At 36.3% G+C, this 19,840-nt stretch overlaps 1 protein-coding gene across 3 annotated transcripts in view; it reads right to left on the bottom strand.

The window, feature by feature from the left end:
- CACNA2D1 (Voltage-dependent calcium channel subunit alpha-2/delta-1) overlaps positions 1–19,840 on the bottom strand; it is a 125,766-nt gene that overhangs the window by 29,733 nt on the left and 76,193 nt on the right. For 2 of the 3 annotated variants that reach the window (XM_051212898.1, XM_051212897.1), the window contains 6 exons: positions 16,817–17,701; positions 9,893–10,043; positions 8,078–8,190; positions 5,941–6,378; positions 2,588–2,736; positions 865–1,035 (listed from right to left, as the gene is read on the bottom strand). In XM_051212898.1, coding sequence (XP_051068822.1) covers positions 889–1,035; positions 2,588–2,736; positions 5,941–6,378; positions 8,078–8,190; positions 9,893–10,043; positions 16,817–17,701 — 1,883 coding nt within the window. In that variant the 3' untranslated portion in view covers positions 865–888. The remainder of the gene's footprint in view (positions 1–864; positions 1,036–2,587; positions 2,737–5,940; positions 6,379–8,077; positions 8,191–9,892; positions 10,044–16,816; positions 17,702–19,840) is intronic. The other variant, XM_051212900.1, reaches the window with a different exon arrangement.

The following is a 19,840-nucleotide window of genomic DNA, read 5'->3' as shown; positions in this document are numbered from 1 at the left end:
TAATATCATCAACAAAAACTAATTGACGAAATATTCTGTTTATACACTAAGCTCTGTGTTATAACAGGCCGAGTATTGGAGGAGTCGAATTTTCAAAACTGTCCTACCTAAAACTCACGTTTATTTTTTGTCCTTTAATTATTAATTACTTATATTATCATATTTCTGTATTATATTACATGTAAGCTTTTCCATGCTCCACTGTTAATGTGTACTGTACCTTTCTTAAGTTACTGTTAGTTTATTACGGACTTATTACTTAGTTGGCTTCCCCTCATGATGTTATTGTAATTTCTTAATTATACCGATGTGTGGTCACGATTGTACTTTAAATTATTGTGTGCGTTTTGAGTCATAATTGAACAGCGCACAACAAAAACTGGCTAATTATTTCTCTTTGCCGTCTAGGAAAAGGATGGAGAAAGGCTTGAGTATAGAGTATGAATAGGAGCTTAGCTTATGTCTGCTCAAGGTTAATGGTGCAGGTCAGACGTATAACCGGTGAAGTCTAGAAAAATAGGCAACGGAAGAAACGGTAGATGTGTTATAAAAAAATCGCGATTAGAAGTCTCATTAGTAACTATAACACGTGATACCGACCATCGATTTCAAGCCATAATAAGGTGTCTACAACTGATTAGTACATTGCGTTGCGCCTCTACTTTCTTCAGAAAATTTCAAACAAAACGATAAAAAGGACAATGGATTATTGTCAAAGTTTACCATATTACTCAAATTACAAACTCTATTGATTTAATGGGCGATCACTAAAAAACGTTCAAATAGTTTAGAACATTAGCGATGAATTACACTACCAACTAAAGGAATAAAAAGGTAGGCATTAGTTATTTGACGTTTGCTTACAACTGTCTAGAAACATTTGAAATTTCACATCGTAAACTGATTTTGGTCAGAAAAATATCGAAAACCAGAAAACATTAGGCAATGGTTTCGTTCAAGAACGGGACTCCTCAACAGTGACCATCCACGGACCCGAAGTGAATCGAATCTGGGACTTTCAAGCCTGAAAAAATACTTGAGACATAGATTAAGATGCTTGTTACCATTTTGCATACGCTAAGTTTTTTTCTAAAACTTTGAAATAATCATGGAAGCCATGCTAGGTTTAAACCTGGTAACCTCCAAACCAGCAAACAAAGATGGTATTACTGAGTTATTTGGACAAAAGATTATTGTTTCTAAGTTTGATTACGTGAAGTTATCAGTCACAAAGTCGATATCTTTTTAAAAAAATTAATATCAAAGTTACATGAAAAAGTTTTCTAGGTATTTAGGGACTCGTCATAATAATGATCAATATTATATAATATATCACATACTACATACAGTGATAGATCACTGAGTAGTGACCAATTTTATATTTTTCTAGTCCTATAGTTCCGATGGAATTCCATCAACAAAGTTGTGATATGGCATCCAATTTAGGTGACTTAACGTTCCAGGTTCGAATCCCATTGGTAGTATTGGTTCCCTCAACGTTTCAAGTTCAGCCTAACACAAAACCTAGATCACAGAATTGCTATTGATGGTTTTCGACCGCTGATCATCGTATATTATACACATTATTCAATATGGTCAATCTTAGGATCGATCACATGTATGAACAACAATGAGTAACTTGAAACAAAGATTGAACAACAATATGTTGTACAAATTGTTATGACTTTATGTCCGGCTTTTTATCACGCGATTTATCCACCAATCAAAATACGACTTATACAATCTTAGCACTGTACCAAACCAATGACGTTCGACCGGTATGGGCAGTCTAGCGTCCTTATTGGTCCTATATCTTCCTAGCCCATCCATTTGAGTCCAGAACACCAATACCAACTCCCACTATGTGAATCGAATCGAATCATTTGTTTCAGACATACTGGGTTTATATATCAACCAAACAGACCGCAACGCACCATAAAATAGGAAATAATATTTGTACACAATAAAGCCAAAAAGTGGCTGTGAACGTGGGAGGCAGTAGTCAATAAACTGAACATAGCTTAAGAACAGTAAATCGTATAATAATAAATTATAGGTCAGAATGAAGCTTATAATAAGAGGAATATAAATATGTATAATTTAATTATTCAATAGTTATACCATAAGAATATATAAATAATAATAGTCCATTATTAGGTCTCAGACGTCACTCGTACTCTAATCTTCACTAGGATATAACACAACTGATTTTCTTTGTTAACTATTAATATAATGAAATTAAACATCAAACATTTGAACGGAAAAATTATGACTAAAGTGTAAAGTAAATGGAGAATACTGGTGCAGTGAATCATTTAGATATCGACCAGATGGTAAGTATAAGATAAGACCAAAAGTTTTTTTCATTTATTACGGGACGAGACACATGCCATTTGGTTAGACACGTGAGTTGAATATTTAGGCGACAAATATACAAAAATTGGTTTAACCAATAAAGCATCATTCTCATTCTCAGTCCATCAATTCATGCAGTCGCTTGGGCATGCATATGGAAAGCTTGTGCATGTCGGTATCAGAATAGACATGGTAAAACACAAATAATATGTAAACATATATTCAGATTTACCTGATAATATAATAATTTGTTGTTCACAGCAATTATGTTAGCTGCATCTTCTAATAAATAACATAATTTGTTCGATTGTGTAACTGAACATTCTGGAATCATATTTAACTGTTCAGATAAATAATCTGGTTCCAGAGTTATACCCATAACTATGATACATTGTTTTATACATATAAGGAATATAAAACGTAAATAACAGACTAAAAGTGAGACATGTCAATTTTAAACAACGTTGATACTTAATTGTGGCGAAATTTCTGATAATTTAAAGAAAGATTTGGTATATCATAGAAAAATATAGAAAATCAAGAGAACATTCAATAGACTCCACAACAGTGAACACCTATGAACTTTCAAAAGGAAATTAAGGTTATAAGGTCAAGCCTATGGTACAATCTTTCTGGGCCATTGTGATTTAGAATCCAATAATTCACAATAAAGCATATACTGTAATAATCTGAGTTAATTCAAACGAGTCTCTTGTTACTGTAAAAAGACAGACAAATCACATGGTATCATAAGGCCGCAAGGTAGGTGAAACGACGGGATAAAGAAGCAAAATTACGTTTTTTGTTCAACGTGATACTTGTTTGTCATTACTTCCGCTTTTAATTCAATATGCTAACTACTCAGTGTAATAATTAATTTCAGTGTGATATTTTATTCAATGTAACACTGATTTATTTCCCTTTAATGTATATTCAAGATATAATGTTCCTTGCATTATTATTTATTTATTTATTTTAACACATAGATATTAGTACAAGGAGGCACCAAATACATATGCGCCACACAGATCTCATTTGATATGTGTGAGGGCTGGGATTCTTTCCGGGTGCGTGGGCCGAAACAGGTGGTTTTCGTAGGGGGTCACACCCGGAACCCTCGACCTAAAGGTCTGATCCACAAGGCAGCGGAGCAACGTAAGGAGATGCAGTCCCATGGTAGCCGGTGACTAAAGATTGGTTCCTACGCCATTTGTTCCTTCAAGATAGTATAGCCCATGTGCACCATTGGTTTGGAATCAGGGTTTTCCAATGCCCTAGGTGGACTCTCCATGTCCACCAACCCGGTCAAAGCGCCAGACGTTCGCTTTTCGTCCCCTCAATTTCGTAAACAACACCCCCGTAGTGAGTAGGACTTCCCTGGTAGATACTATATACTCGTGGCCCTGTGAGAGCATTTCGAGAGGGAGAGCGGACTGTCTCCACTCTCAGCCATACCAGGGCATTTGAGGGCACTTTGTATTCAATTAACGTGAACTATGTTCAGCATGAAATGCAACATGCGATCTTGTTATAATTTGATCTATGTGACCTTTTTGTAAATAATAATCAAATGGGTATACAGACCAATATATAAATGAGTTCATTTCCGACTAGGACCGTCAGATTTTCGGGATGAACAAATCTTAACTTGTACCAGTCTTTGAGACCTTACACTGCTTCGTGGGGATTGTAGTAGTTTCTCGATTTATTATATAAATAATAGTGGAAATGGATAAAACATTCGATAAGAAGGTTAAGCTAAAGCATATTTACAAACATGGGACTCTTGGAATGACCTTGAGAAAGTTCTAATCCATTTAACCAATACGAGAACTGTGAATATGAGTGAATGAATTGTGATACAAAGTTGAAGAATTTAACGTAGAATACATTATCTTTTACACTACTGATAAACAGTCAAAATACATTAAAGTTCATTTTGTCATGATTTCAAAGTTGTTTATACAGATACACTTTATTTCCAAACTCTTATCCAAACTTAAAGCAACAACCAACTTTGTTAAGAAATATCACCCCATCTCAACAATGCTTATAACTACTGGCACTATTGCGTCTCCCCATTTTCTCAAATGAGTGCTTTCTCAATAATTCAACTTGTAGTACGTATTTGTCAATGTTTTTTTCACTGAGGTTAATTACCATACGGTCGATAGCTCATACCGTGGTTTTCTGTAGGTACTAAGACACTGAAGTTGCTTTTTCAATTTTAACTGGTTTACAAGTACTAGAAATCCTACTGGAATAATTGTATTATGCGTCTGGTCAAGGTCATAGATGACATGTACCTATCTAGGTCAATGATTACACGTATGGTTATAATCATGAATAATGTACATATCCTGTGCTTTAGGACAAAGCTTCCTACCATTTTCAGATTTATTAGCATTCCACAGCTAGTTGGGTCACTCGTGGCAAGATTGAAATCCACAAGTCACAGCTTTTCATTAAAGCATCAGTAAAAAACAATTGTCAAATATTTTCTGGTCAAATACTTCGCTTATACCCGACGTTTATGTTGATAATGTTGTACAGGAAAACGATGAAAAATCCATGACCAAACTATTCAGGTCAGAGAACAAAACTCCAGCAAAATCATCCACCTGAGCTACAAATTTTCTCCACCACCTCAATTATAAAATACCCTGTTAACTCTACAATTTCAATAGTGACCAGAAGTAGGATTTCAGAGAACGGATTTTATCTCATCTTAGGATTCATTAGGTGGATGAACTTTTAACACATTATTGACGCTATTACTGGAACTCAAACCCAAAAGACACATCTGCTCTGAGCACAAATACTTTATAGTCTTGGTAAATAGGTCAGGATAGCTATCTATTTGTTTAGATTTTCTTCTGGTTAATATTTCAAGTATTTGGGAAGAAATGGTTGACTGAAATATCTGCTGCTTACTAAGTATTCTCACCGAAAAATAAACATATTTAATATATCCAATCTCTTTTAAGATCATTTTATGAAATATTTTTGAGGATTTGATTAACTTGAAGCTAATGAAGTCTTCACAGAAATGAACCATAAATGATCCTTTACTATTTCTGATATATTATGCTAGAACTGATCAATTTTATTTTCGATTATTACCTGTCCAATCCAACTTCTCACTGAACATGCTCAATATCTGTCCAATAAATAAGTAACATAAACTAAGGTTCTTGTTGAAGTTGTGAAAAACTCTCGAGAAATTCACAAAATGTTGACTACTGTATATGAAAATAAGAGATTAAAAAGTGGTTCGTTTAAAATAATACAGAGTTCTACTAGATATGAAGACTTTGAAGATAATGTCAGTCTAAGAAGACAATTAATCTAATTTGCTGGTGAAAACATCTGACGTGTCTAGCGTTTTATCACATCCGACTATCGACAAACTGTATCCCGAAAAGTGTAAGTATATAGTTCTAACAAAACATTTTTCGGTTGAAAAAATGAGTGACGAATCTGGTATAAATAACTTCTAAGAATTTTTAGGAATATTTGAATAATATAGTGAAACAAATGACCTTATTTCACCTATTCATAAAACAGATTTCATATTAATCTTACCTCCAGCTTTATAGACATTCGGTCCTTGTGTAATTGTAATCGATGTAAATATAGTCACTGGTAATGCAGTATTATCTTGAGTATTCATCATAGTTTGATTTATTAATTCCACATTTTCAATAGATTCATCTTCACTAACTGTTGGCAATGATTCATCGAAATATTCATCGATTTCAATATGTGAATGTTTATGATCATCTATCACCTTATCCCTGTTGTGAATATTTTTACTACCGTCAACCTGATTCACATTTTGCTCTTCCTCGGTAATATTTATTGTTGACTTTGTTGTTGTTGGTGTTATCTGTAACTGATTTTCACTGGTTTGTGCAGTAATATTAATGGTATCATTGTCATTTATTTGTTTAGTATTACCTTGTAATAAAGAATTACTATTGTCTTCTGTGACGACCGGATTTCCTCTTGGTTTAGCAGAATCTACAGAAAACAGTTTTAAAAGAAACTGTAATCATTATCAGTATTTCTGGGTGGCTTTCATCAAACATTATGATCACTAGACATGTTTTGTTACAGTAAAGGATCTCCAGCAGTACATACTAACGACCGCCCGATGAATCGAATCCAGAACCTTCCGTTTTTGAGGCAATTGCTTAGTTCAAGTTGTTACTGAGTTGAAATGATCTAAGGACTCAAATTCAACTCATTCAGGATGTAACACAACAATAAGTTAGTGCTCTCAATGGTGGCTGCTATTCCGTTCTTCGACAAAACTGAACTCTATCAGTCAAGATCCAGTGTAAGTTATTTCATAACAATAAGTGTAATTTCGAAGACAAGTTTTAAATTTTGAAATGCCAAGGGCTGAAGAACCACTGAAGTCTATAGATTCAAAAGCTTACAAATGTGGACTGATAAAATATACTCACTTTAATTCGATAAAGGTATACAGCGCTCTCTGGTATTTTGTAGTTCTCCATGACAAATTATTTTAAAATATACCCACAATCGTTTAGAAAAAACACTAACAGAAATTATAATAATCAACAATCGTTGGCGAAATCTCATTCTAAGTATAAAAAACACGAAATATGTGATTTGTTGCTTGATAGATAAGTACAGAGAGAATTCTCTTTGTCCCTCTCTTTCTCGATTAACCCTCTTTTGATAACGCGTTTACAGCTTCTGTTAGAAACGTCCTACTAATTACCTCCCATGAAAAATTGAACAGAAAAAAAATGGAAAAGTTGCTCTTCAACTTGGTTGATGGTTACAATGATTCTATTCAGAGAAGTTAGGATACCTTGGTTCCGCAAAAGCTTCAGGATCATGAGGTTAAAAATAACTTATGTATCTTATTCGGTTATTGGGTACTAACAGATGAAATCTGAAGATGTTACTTTAAATCAAACTCCTGGTTGACTCCGCTGCAGATGATACCCCAAGAAAACCATCGAATTCCACTGGGACAACTGGGGAGTCTCTTATCACACACCATACATAAATATGATCCATTGATTAAAACCTTATTGTTCCAGGCCGTGAAAACTTATACAGACGTTTCTTTGTGTTACTACATATCACGAACACTACACTGTCATCAACTTCGTAGTTGAAAAACTATGACGAGTAATTTTGACGGAAAGTAATATTACGCAAAGTAAGGCTGTAATGAATCTCATTTTCAAAATAAACATAAGAATTTCAGTATAACTAGACTGAAAAAATCTTAGTTCAATTATTAGAAAAAAACAGGAAAATTAAAAAAATTATATGGTTTCCATCACGGATTAATCTTAGTCAAAAACCATTGAGAACCAAGAACCATTCGTTTCATCATAAAACAGGATGCAACAGTGCGCATTCAAGACTTCACTGAGGAGTCACACCCAAGATCCTTACCTCTCATAGAGAGCGCTTAGACTTTAGACCACTGAACCAGTAACTAATAGTTTACAAGTCAAAATTAACTCGATTCGCAGCATTAAGCAACCATTTCTACCAACCAGGTTGAGGACTGGAACTACTGAGGAGTTCCATTATAGAATGAAACAAGCATATGAAACTTCCTAGTTTTCAATTAACTAAGGTCAATTCGTAGTAGGAATTAAATCGAATTTAGCAATTGCCACAAAACCCTGACGAAAAATTTATTTTAATAATGGTATATATATCTCACCTTCATTCATTCTTAACCGTACCCAAAATATCAAATCACGTGAATCGTATACACGTTGAAATATAGGTGAATTTGGCCAATATTTTAATTCATTATAAAATTGTTCATTAGTGCTATTTACAAAAAATGGAAGAAACCTAACTTCATATTCAAACTAGACAAAAATCAATCAAATGGTTAGTGATTTAGTTATTTTAAATTTTAAGTGTTTTGTATTCTCATTTGTAAATTATATTAATAATTACTATAGACGAATTCTCATCATAATTCAATATAAGTTAAGGAGTGGAGTGGAATTTATCTAAACTATAACATACTCAGTCCAATAAATTACGAAAAGGGGATTTCACGAACCACTTTTGGCCGCTCTCGTAAACGTCGCTCAAGGAAAGCCTGGAAGAAGAGCTTTCCATCATTAAAACTTGCCCACGTGAAATGCATATCCAGTGAAATTCATCGAGAAGTATGCAGAAACTAACGTACGTGTTAACCATGCTACAAATGGAAAGAAGATCTACTTCTTATATCTCCGATTCAAATGAGATGGAATCACTTGGATAATTAACTACAGGACGTATACCACAACGAAGTTTGTTTATCCATCAGCAAGACTGACAGCGTTATGCCAAATGAACTGCTCACTCAAAAAAAATTGACTGGTCGTCTTTGCTCAGTACCTGCAACTGCATGTACAAATTACGTGTACGTACCAAAGCACATACATTGAAATAATAGAGAGAAGAGTACGTGTTCGCATATCCGAGCACACTCCAAAGAATTCAAGACTGTGAGGCACAACGGCTTTAAACAGTGCAAAAGCTCGCCATTTAATTTATATCTGACATACCAACGGTATTCTACAACGCTTCAAAAATATTAGCAAATAAAAAAGCACAGAGTATCTCTGATTTGCCGAAACAGGGAAACTCAAACCTGCTTTACGAATCCAGAAACAGACATTAATCCAATTATCACTACCTTGGTAGATTCACAGCTTTGACTAGTTTTACCTGAAGTTATTTATTTTGTTATGTGGTCTTCGTCAAACTAATTCTTATTTTGCTATTTTTACTTCACACCAAAATCATCACGTTGTTCATCGGCTTTTTCGTGCACTTAGTTCTGTAAACTTACGTAAACTCATCAAATCCTGTTTAACTATAATGTGTAACCCATCTTATCAATTTCTAACTATAAACCATCACTACCTTACTGCCCTAGGTCCTCTATATCTGTTTTCAAATGATCTGAATCTTGTGCAAGTTCTTCACAACTTCCATAATTATCACACGATCGGTCCTGTTCTGTTTCTGGACTTCGTTTAATCACAGCCTCACCCGCTTTCCTGTTTTTGAATTCCATATTCAAATGACTTCACATCTGTTCAGTCACAGATATATATATATATATATATATATATATATATATATATATATATATATATATATGGTGGTTGTTGATAAATTTTATTTTTCCAGTTCCCTTCTATCATTAATGTTAATTGTTGCACATTATATCATACCTCAATATTACGCTCCAATCTATATATGGTCGTAAGCAGCTGACAAGAAACCATGAAATGTAATGGATTCGTACTATTCAAGCTTACTTATTGTTCTGGCCTCATTCATTTTCAATTAAAAATTCCCGAATTATTGGAACCAGTTATCTTTGAGTGGAAAATTAGACTAGGTCTTTCCAACCTGTCTAAGGTAATGATACGTCATGTGACACTATGCTACCGTCCTTTCATTAGCGACAATGTGAGTTCACATAATTAAAACTAATGAGCTAAATTATTAGTTGTAAACTAACTTGATTGGTATTGTCCATATTACACCAGTATTTAATGCTATAGTTCGTGAAAGTATCGGACTTTTAAGTTTGATTGATTCAGCTGATTCCGTGACATCTCTCTCTGCAATGATAATTTCCAGTAGAATTTGTGACAATAATTCCGTTTGATCTGGATAAAAACATAAAACAATCATTTCATTATAGATATTTTAATTGATTTAAATTAGTTTTCATAAGAAATGTCATATGAAATTGAGAAATCATTTGATTGCTATAGACGGCTTACTGACTATATAATTGTGAGCACATATACATACTATATGAATAATACAAATGCATTTGAATGTAAACACCAAACAGGACTAGGGTTATCCATAAAGTTTTCAACGTTCATCATAGATGCTCTACCTAATAATTTCGTTCACTTCACAGTTCAGTCAGTAGGAGAATGTTTCATTTTAAAGAATTGTTTTCATTACAGTTTTCGCTATAAGTGGCTGTTGTTATATTTGACTGTCTGCTATGAAGATGTTCAGCCAATACGCTAAATGTAAGGCACAAATATAATAAAACTTAGAGATTAAAAGAAAGTCTTCAGTGAATACTGCACTTCAATATTCGATGCACTTCCGTTAAATAAAGGGAACAATGACTGGAAGTCCCTGACGTTTGTGCTGATAATGTTGTTTAAAAGAACTATGAAAGCTCCACGATTAAACCATTAAGCTAGGAAACTAAATTACATCAAAAGTTCAAGGAAAGACATACTTAATCAATTGTGAAAACTTTACGAACAACCTAAGACCTATACAGATAGGTATCGTCGTTTCAGTGTTATTGTGTTGATGTGCTAGAATCTAAAAGCAATATTGGGAACGAACAATGTATTGTTTTCATCTCGCAAGCGATCACAACAAGTATAGTCTACGGACTTCAAGTATAGGTCATACGATAGAAATAATTAGTTATTTTTATACGAGTCACCCACTAATTCGAGCCAAGGTCATTGTGATAGCCATGCGCTGATAAAATGAAATCTCACTGACCAATTTTAATTTAAATGATCTGATTACTAGTTGATATTTAATAAACATTAAATTGAATGGGTAAAGTGTATATGGTTGACCAAAACGAATAACCTTCAATTGCTTCTATAAAGGATCATTAAATTCTTCAATCAAGTGTTTTATATTGTTTACTGGCTACCAAGGAATACATATACTGAAGCCTTTTGGTGTATGAGCACTTATCTAGACTATGAGATCAAATCACTCAATGTTGCTTGATTGTTATTTTCTGTTTTGTTCCAAGTCTTATACTTCCTAACTGTAGAATGGTCCTTTGAGTTAAGAGGTTATCTGAAAAAACCAAATACATTCAGCTCAATAATCTACTGCAATGCTGACCCGTACATGATATGTCCTGAGTTTATAGGAAAAGTAAGCTAAACTGTGTATTTGTTAATGGCTTTTGGGTCAGCATGAGAAAGCTTAGTGGTCCGTGCTTGATTCTCAACCAGTCAGTTGTGTTATGACTTTATGTCCGGCTTTTTATCACGCGATTTATCCACCAATCAAAATACGACTTATACAATCTTAGCACTGTACCAAACCAATGACGTTCGACCGGTATGGGCAGTCTAGCGTCCTTATTGGTCCTATATCTTCCTAGCCCATCCATTTGAGTCCAGAACACCAATACCAACTCCCACTATGTGAATCGAATCGAATCATTTGTTTCAGACATACTGGGTTTATATATCAACCAAACAGACCGCAACGCACCATAAAATAGGAAATAATATTTGTACACAATAAAGCCAAAAAGTGGCTGTGAACGTGGGAGGCAGTAGTCAATAAACTGAACATAGCTTAAGAACAGTAAATCGTATAATAATAAATTATAGGTCAGAATGAAGCTTATAATAAGAGGAATAAAAATATGTATAATTTAATTATTCAATAGTTATACCATAAGAATATATCAGTCAGTCAGTCAGCTACAACGTAGGACCAGGCACATATGTGCATCGGTCCAGGTTGCCATACCGCATCAGCACAACAAGATGAACACCAGATTCATAGCAGTGGTTAGGTCAAAGGTAGTAATATGTAAGAGAAAGATTGCATATAGAGATATAGTACAAGAAGAAAGAATTGGTTCGTAGAAAGAAAGATATGAAGCGATTTTAATCTCTTAGTTTAAGGGAAGACAGGGAGTGTATACACCGACGCCATTGTGATCGATTCTGAGCCATGTCACCCAGAGTCTCCGACCATTGCTTACGATAGTCACGCGGACCCCAACCAAGTAGTCTGCATCTACCAACATGGCTAAGACTAGAAGTTGGTGACTTAAAGCACTGATGCCACGTTTTGGTTTGACCGCCCTTAATTTTCTTCCAACCATCCCCAACACTAGTCAGCATTGTGTATTTTGGTAATCGGTGTTCAGGCATACGTAACACGTAGCCCAACCATCTCAGTCGATGAAGATTGACAACCTCATCAACTAATTTACTATCATTCTCTAATACTATGCGTCGAACCTCACTATTACTTACCCGGTGATCCCAGCAGATGCCAGCAATATTTCTAAGGCATCTGCGGTCAAATACTAGTAGCTTACGAGTGTCTTCTAATCTTAATGGCCATGTTTCACTGCCGTAAATTAAAACAGAACGGACTGCCGCGCAGTATACTCGTCCTTTTATTGATAGACGGATATCTCGCCTTCGCCATAGGTGGCGCAAGTTGGCGAAAGCCAATCGAGCTTTTCGAATCCGTGCTGAGATTTCGTCCGATACCAACCCATTAGGGCTGATCAGACTTCCAAGATAAGTGAAGTTGTCAACGCGTTCGACTACTTCACTCCCTATCCTTAGTTCAGGTGTTAACGCAGACCAGTCCTGAAGCAACAACTTGCATTTAGAGGGAGAGAAGCGCATTCCAAACATTCTGGCATTGTTGCTCAGTGCTACCAGAAGACTCTGCATTTTGTCAGCGTCTTCACCAAACAGGACTATGTCATCTGCGTATCCTAAGTCGATAAGTGGACCTCCTGGTAGGAGATCAATACCCGAGAACTCAGTCGACGAGAAAGTTATTTCCATCAGTAGATCTATGATGAAGTTAGACAAAAATGGGGAAAGTGGACAGCCTTGACGGACACCACTTGAGGTTGCAAAAGTAGATGACAGTTCGCCATAAGCTCTGACTCGACTAGTAGTGTTCGAGTAAAGAGCCTTCACAAGGTTTATGTACTTCTGGGGTACGCCTTTCAATGACAGACACTGCCCCAGAATCTCGCGGTCTACCGAGTCAAATGCTGCTTTTAAGTCGAGAAAGACCACCATTGTCGGACGCCGATAAGTATGCCTGTGTTCTAGAATCTGACGAATGGTGAATATGTGGTCGGTGCAGCCACGACCAGGTCTAAAGCCAGCTTGGTTCTCTCGTGTTTGCAGTTCACGAGTCTTAGTTAGGCGTCTGATAATTATCGAGGCTAGTATTTTAGATATTATATTAGTTAGACTAATCCCTCTGTGGTTGTCACAGGATGATTTTGACCCTTTCTTATATGTTGGGACGATAAGTGATTGAGACCAGTCAGATGGAACAACGTCTAACTCCCAGATTTTAGCTAAAATATTAGTCAACCTAATCGCTAAAATTGGACCACCATCCTTAAAGACCTCTGGAGCCAATCCATCTGGACCAGCTGCCCTTCCTCGTTTTAGATTAACTATAGCCTTTTGAACTTCAGCAAGAGTTGGGGGACCTACTTCAATGTTCCATTCACACTGTCTGGGAATGGAGGGTAGTTGTAGAGTAGCTGAAGGCCAGTTGAACTGTTCTCTGAATGTTCCGCCCATCGTTCTAAACGCCTGGACTGGGAGCAGATGAGTGTATCGTCTTTTTCCGATATAATCTCACTTACACTTGACTTATTAATTCCAGTTTCTTTTATTAGTCTGTAAAGCTGTCTTGTGTTCCCTATAGTCGCCGCCTTTTCCATCTCTTTTGCTTTCGTTGCCCACCACTGCTCACGGTCGTTTCTTAGACTTTTTCTTAACCTAGATCTGATTTGTTGTCGCTCTTTATCATGTTCGGAACCTGATGAGACGAGTTTGCGAGAATCCATCAGTGTGATAGACTTTGAAGAAATCCACTGGTTCTTTGAAACTCTGTAGTTTAAGTTGCTAATAGATGTCACTGCTGCTTCCACAGCTGCTTGTATATCTTTCCAAGCAACATCTGGGTCAGCCTCGTCTTCAGAACTACCTAATCGTGACCTCAGTTGTTCCTGGAACCTACTTTTGGTTTCCTCGCTACTCAGTTAGGTTCTAATGGGTCTTTTTACTGTGGCTTTTTTGCGTCCAGTGAGGCGCAAGCAGATGCGTGCCCGTATTAGGGCGTGGTCGGAGTCCAAGCAGGTACTCCAGAATGAGCGACAATCTTGTACCGACCCTCTCCAACGATGACTGATGGCAATATGGTCTATTTGAGTCCATCGCTGGTTTGGTGCAGGCGGTCGCCACGTTAGACGATGTCTCTCCTCATGCTTAAAATTTGTGTTTGCTAAAAATAAGCGATTGTCTGAGCACAGTTGCAGCAGACGGTCACCATTATCTGTTCGCTGTGCCGGAATGCTAAAATATCCACCTAAATGCCTTTCTGTTTGGTTTAAGCTACCTATATGAGCATTAAAGTCACCCCTACGAGTACTATGTCTGAGCGTTTAGCTTTCTGAAGAAGTTCGGACAGCTTTCTGTAAAATTCATCTTTCACATCATCTGAGCTGCAGTCAGTGGGAGCGTAGGCAGAAACGACGAAAAGGCAACGACGTGTGTCCCTATCCTTCCGAGTTTTTACGGAGCCGTTTAGCCGAACAGCACATAAGCGACTGTTGACGGGGATCCACTCTAGCAGTGCTTGTTCCGCCTTCATGCTTGGTGCTATGCCTACACCTGCCAGTCCACGAGAACTGGCCATCGGGTCACCAGATACACGTAGGGTGTATCTCGTTGGCTCTCCGTTTTGCCGAGGTGAGGTCAAGTGAATGACCACACTGGAATCCTGTATGCGTGTTTCGGAGACACAGCATACATCAATGGAAAGAGACTCTAGGGTTTTAGCCAAGAAAGCCTGCTGACCGATTTGACATAGAGTGCGTACGTTGAAAGCTCCAATGTGTAGTTTGGAGCGAGGTTTCAGTAGACCTGGGACAGAGTTTTGAGCACTAGAATTGTTGGCTATGGTGACACTTGAGGAGGAAGCCGAAGGAGGAAGTTTAGGGTTGAAAGTCGATGTAGGAGGAATAATAGGAATTGAAGAGGAAGGTTGATTATGAATACAGTGGTCTTGGGTGCTGTTAGAGGTATGAGGGCGGTTATCACTTCCCGGTTGCCCACACCGTGGAAGGGTTCTTCTGGAGGTACCTGAAAAGGAAATTGGATTAGAGGCGGTCTCAGTGACCTGAGAGCGTGACCGCAGTGCCTAAGGGGCAACTGCTTGAGGCCGGTCACACACGACCTTTTTGTGGAGGGTGAGGTGCGCATTTTTAGCGTCGACCTTTTCTAACCCCACCCCTCCTTGTGGGAAGGCAGCATCGCTGTTATGCTAGTTGTCCGAGGGAAACACCTTACTGCTGTCACACCTCTGTACAGTCAGCAGTACGACTTCGCCTTCGGACCTTGGGTTTGTTGCTTTTAGTCTTACCGCTCTTCAACCGACCTGTCTGACATGGTAGGACCTTGAGGAACAGTTGTTCCAGCCAGTATAGCTCGGTTGCTTCATCACGATAGACAAGCCCGACCACCACGTCAAGGTAGCAACAACGGTCGGGATAAGAATATATAAATAATAATAGTTCATTAATATGTCTCAGAAGTTACTCGTGATTTAATCTTCATTCGGATATAACAAGTTGCATATTTGTACTTCATTCTATCTATCGGGGTTTTGGAAGCCTATGAGTAATATTATAACCTCTCAAACAAAAACCCGTGGTTACGTACTCGAAGTGTCCTGGAAATCCGAACTAATGCATCTATATCAAAGTAATGCACGCAATCATACAGATTACTTTTAACAGTAAGGACTAAATTGGTTGCAGACTAATGGATTACGGATTTTTTTCATTTACTATTAGAAAAAAAACATTTTTTACGGAACTAATGATTTCACTTTGTTGTAAAACCAATTCCAAAAGTTCTTGGTTTAACAATTGCAGTATCATTTTTGTAACAACATACACAAAACGTTTCTTTTGCTTGCAACATAACAGCATACTACTGATAACCTAATTACTCATTTATCAAATATTAATTCAAATGCTCAGTTTTAAGCCACTGACTTCTATGCTTATGTTCCTCTGAATTGTAGCCAGTGCACAACTGAGGAGTAATTAAGTAGGTAAGAAGGTAAGTAGATAAGTAGATAGTTTAGTCAGTTAGTTAGTAATTAAGTAAGACGGCATCTGACTATGAATTTAGATTGGTAAGTTATCACTCAATCATAATCACTTATGACAATTAAGCGCAGCTGGCATATGCATATGATCTTTTGTCCGCTGTAAAATACCAATTGTTCAAATCGAAGCATATAGAGCAGAATTTCCGCTTGCAATGTACCCATATTGTTGTGTCAGAATGAATGCTTGAAGAAGTGATAAGTTCAGAAAATATTTTATGGACTAGAAGTAGAGATTGATGGTGCATAGCAATGGAACCTAGGACGAACATTTAGTCCTATTTGAGACTAGTCATCTGGATGTACCTGCATCCCAAAATTGACGTTCACGCCAGTATCCAAAACCAGTGCCGTTCGCTTCAAACGCCGTCGCGTAATCCACTTAAACATCTGGACTCCGTGATAAATACTACTTATGAATCAATATTATGATTATTATTTTATTATAACCTACAGCATAATTACTTACTAGAATTGATACTCTGTATTTTTGCAAGGAAATTTCTTAATTCATTATTTTGTTCAGAGATTATTTGATCCGATTCCACACCATCATTGTTTACATTCACTTCATCTTTTACCGTGTCTAATGTAGTTTGACTAATTATGCCATCAGGACTTGTTAATAATACTGAAGTGGCTGAAGTAGTAACAGTAGTAGTAGTGGTAGCAATAGTAGTATTTTCAAAACCCACTGATATATTTACTTCATTTATTATGGGTTTGTTGTCCACAGATTTTGTATTTTCTATCGGTATTAATGATTTATTGTCATCTATACCGATTTCACTGACACCAACTGATGTCTCAAATCTGGATGATAATAGTGGTGTGATTGATTCGCTGGATTGTAGCGCTTTTGTTGTTTCTATTGTCTGATCAGTGAGTATTATTGAAGAAGAACCATTAAAATTTTTAATATCTGGAATATTTCCAGATTCATCATTAACATTGTTGGACGATAGTGTACTTCGAATGATAAGTTTTCTCTGAAATGGTTTCTGTGATAAACAATTTGTATTATTTACACAAAATGAATCATTTAATTGTAATGAGAGAAGTTCATTTTCCATCGAAATAAACTCATCATTTAATGATATTGACGCATTGAATCGTTGTTGTTCCTCTTTGTCTTCCATTACAGTTTCTCCTCTATTTATTATTTTATATTCTCCCTCCTCCTCGTCCACTAATGTTGTCTCCACGTTCACTTGATCATCTTCATCTTTATGAAGTATCATGTGTTCATTAGCTGTTTCCAAATTAAACACATGGTAATTTATTTTCATGTACACATCTAATACCTTCCATGGTAAAATAATTTTCGCTTTCTTTATTAAATTTTCGATGAGAACTGAAAGTTAACAGAAAAATAGTGGAGTAAATGAATGGATGTGCATGCATGTAAACGGAAAGAAAGGAATGGAATCAGTCGAAAACGAAATTATGTTCGATAGTTTTATGGAGACATTTACCGAAGAACTACAGTGACTTTCAAAATGACTTTGACATTGGCATGTTCATCACCATTAAGCCTCTTATTCACTAAATATTGATAGGCATTAAGTATTTCTCACCTAGCCCTTTATTAGATAAAAGCCATATGTCGTTGCGTTTTGAATCGCCACGTGAAAATCCATGAGCCACTGTCTTAGACCTAATTGGTTCGCCATAAGATATTAATGTTTACTTTCAATGTCGATGGTGTATTTCTGTAAAGTCTCGAACTAGGATAAGGCAACTGTTTAGTACATCATACTAGTCTTTTTACACGTTTTTCATCCTGTAGTTTTGAAGCACAATATAATAAGATAACAGAATGCAATTTACATTAATCAGAGCTTGATAAGTCTCGTCATAAATCCAGTACACATCAGGTACGTGTTGAAAGAGATTTAATAATGAAGGAAATATTGAGGAATTACTACATCACTTACTTGTGTAACATAACATAATGTTTAGTTCAAAGTAATCAAATTATAAATAACCTCTCAAAATATTATATAATTATCCCATACAAACACCGTTTCATGTAAATAATTTAAATGTCAACTTCAATAGGATATAGAAGTAGACGAGAAATAATTCAAGAAATCAGAGTTTATATCCCTCACTTGTACGTGTTTCCCACTACTGAAAACTTAGATGAATCAGCTGTCGCCAAAAGACTTTCAAAAAAATTAATGACTTGAAAATTTGTTAAGTGGGACATTACCGAAAGTTAAATCACTAAAAGACATGACATAGTATTCATATCGAGGACGTAAACATAAGAGTTCCTTTCAAGCATAAACTAAACTGAAAATTATCATGTATTGAAATCTCAGTATTAACGCATGCTAAGTCTATTCTTATCATTACTAACGAGAGTTTGTGAAGATTAGTGAGAAGCCGTAATCAGTGGAATTTAGCCATATAGGGTATGAGACAGTTACTCGCTAATGGCAATAGATGGTTGCGCAATACTGCAAGTCGATCGAATTTCAACATGTAAACTGTTGTGTTCCGGCTCACTGGTCTGAAGTTTAAGTGCTCACTGTGAAACCTAATAATCCTGAGTCCAATCCGCCAGTGAGATCGTAAAAGCGCACTGCTGAATCCCCTACTAGGATACAACAACTTTCCAATATCTTTTGATTTTCAGTGGTTATTTAACTGAAATCGATTTGTGATGTAAACTACGTAGATAATCTTATATTGTCAACTTTTTTTTATAACTTTGCATAAAATATTCTATGAGCACTATATCGTATATAAGTTCGTAAAATGACTAGTCGTGTGAACTTCATTCCATCCCTCTTTTATTCCAAAATACTTTATTATTATTATTTATGGCTTTATTCAATAAAGCCAAAATACTTCAAGGTATACTTACATTGTTCTTGATTCATAAAACAAACGAACATTGATTGTGATTGCGTACTCAATTTATATCCGACGTTTAAAAAGTAAGTGTACTGTACACATTTATTGAATTAAATATAATAAGTGTTTATTTAACTAAATATGCAGATCAACTTAATTGTGATATCAATGTCGTCAGCTAACTCCAATAGTAGATCTTCTAGAGTTACTGCCGGTCCCAAGCCCGGGTAAAGGAGGAGGGTTGGGCATGGGGTTAGTGACCCCACCCCGTAGAAAACTAACTCGCTAAAAAACACTAACCAGAAAAAGTAATTCAAACCATTTAAACTCTGCCCTGGGAGTTAGAAGATCTTCATTTAGAAGAACTATGACGCCTCATGGTGAAAACCAAGTTCCTTCGGAAGCCACGAGACCGATGCCCCTTCTAACAACCAGAGCAACAATTTTTATAGGTACATGGAACGTCCCGACAATGCGGTAGAACGAGAAGACCAGTCAAATAGCAAAGGAAATGAGGAGATACAAGTTGGTGGTGCTCGGAATCAGCGAAAACCATTGGACCCAAGCTGGAAAACTAAAGCTATATACGAGAGAGATGCTACTGTACTCTGGTCACGAAGAGGGAAAT

Source organism: Schistosoma haematobium, chromosome 3 (assembly GCF_000699445.3).
Source record: "Schistosoma haematobium chromosome 3, whole genome shotgun sequence".
NCBI lineage: Eukaryota > Metazoa > Platyhelminthes > Trematoda > Strigeidida > Schistosomatidae > Schistosoma > Schistosoma haematobium.
The sequence above is the reverse complement of the archived record's forward strand: the minus strand, read 5'-3'. Positions and strand labels throughout refer to the sequence as shown.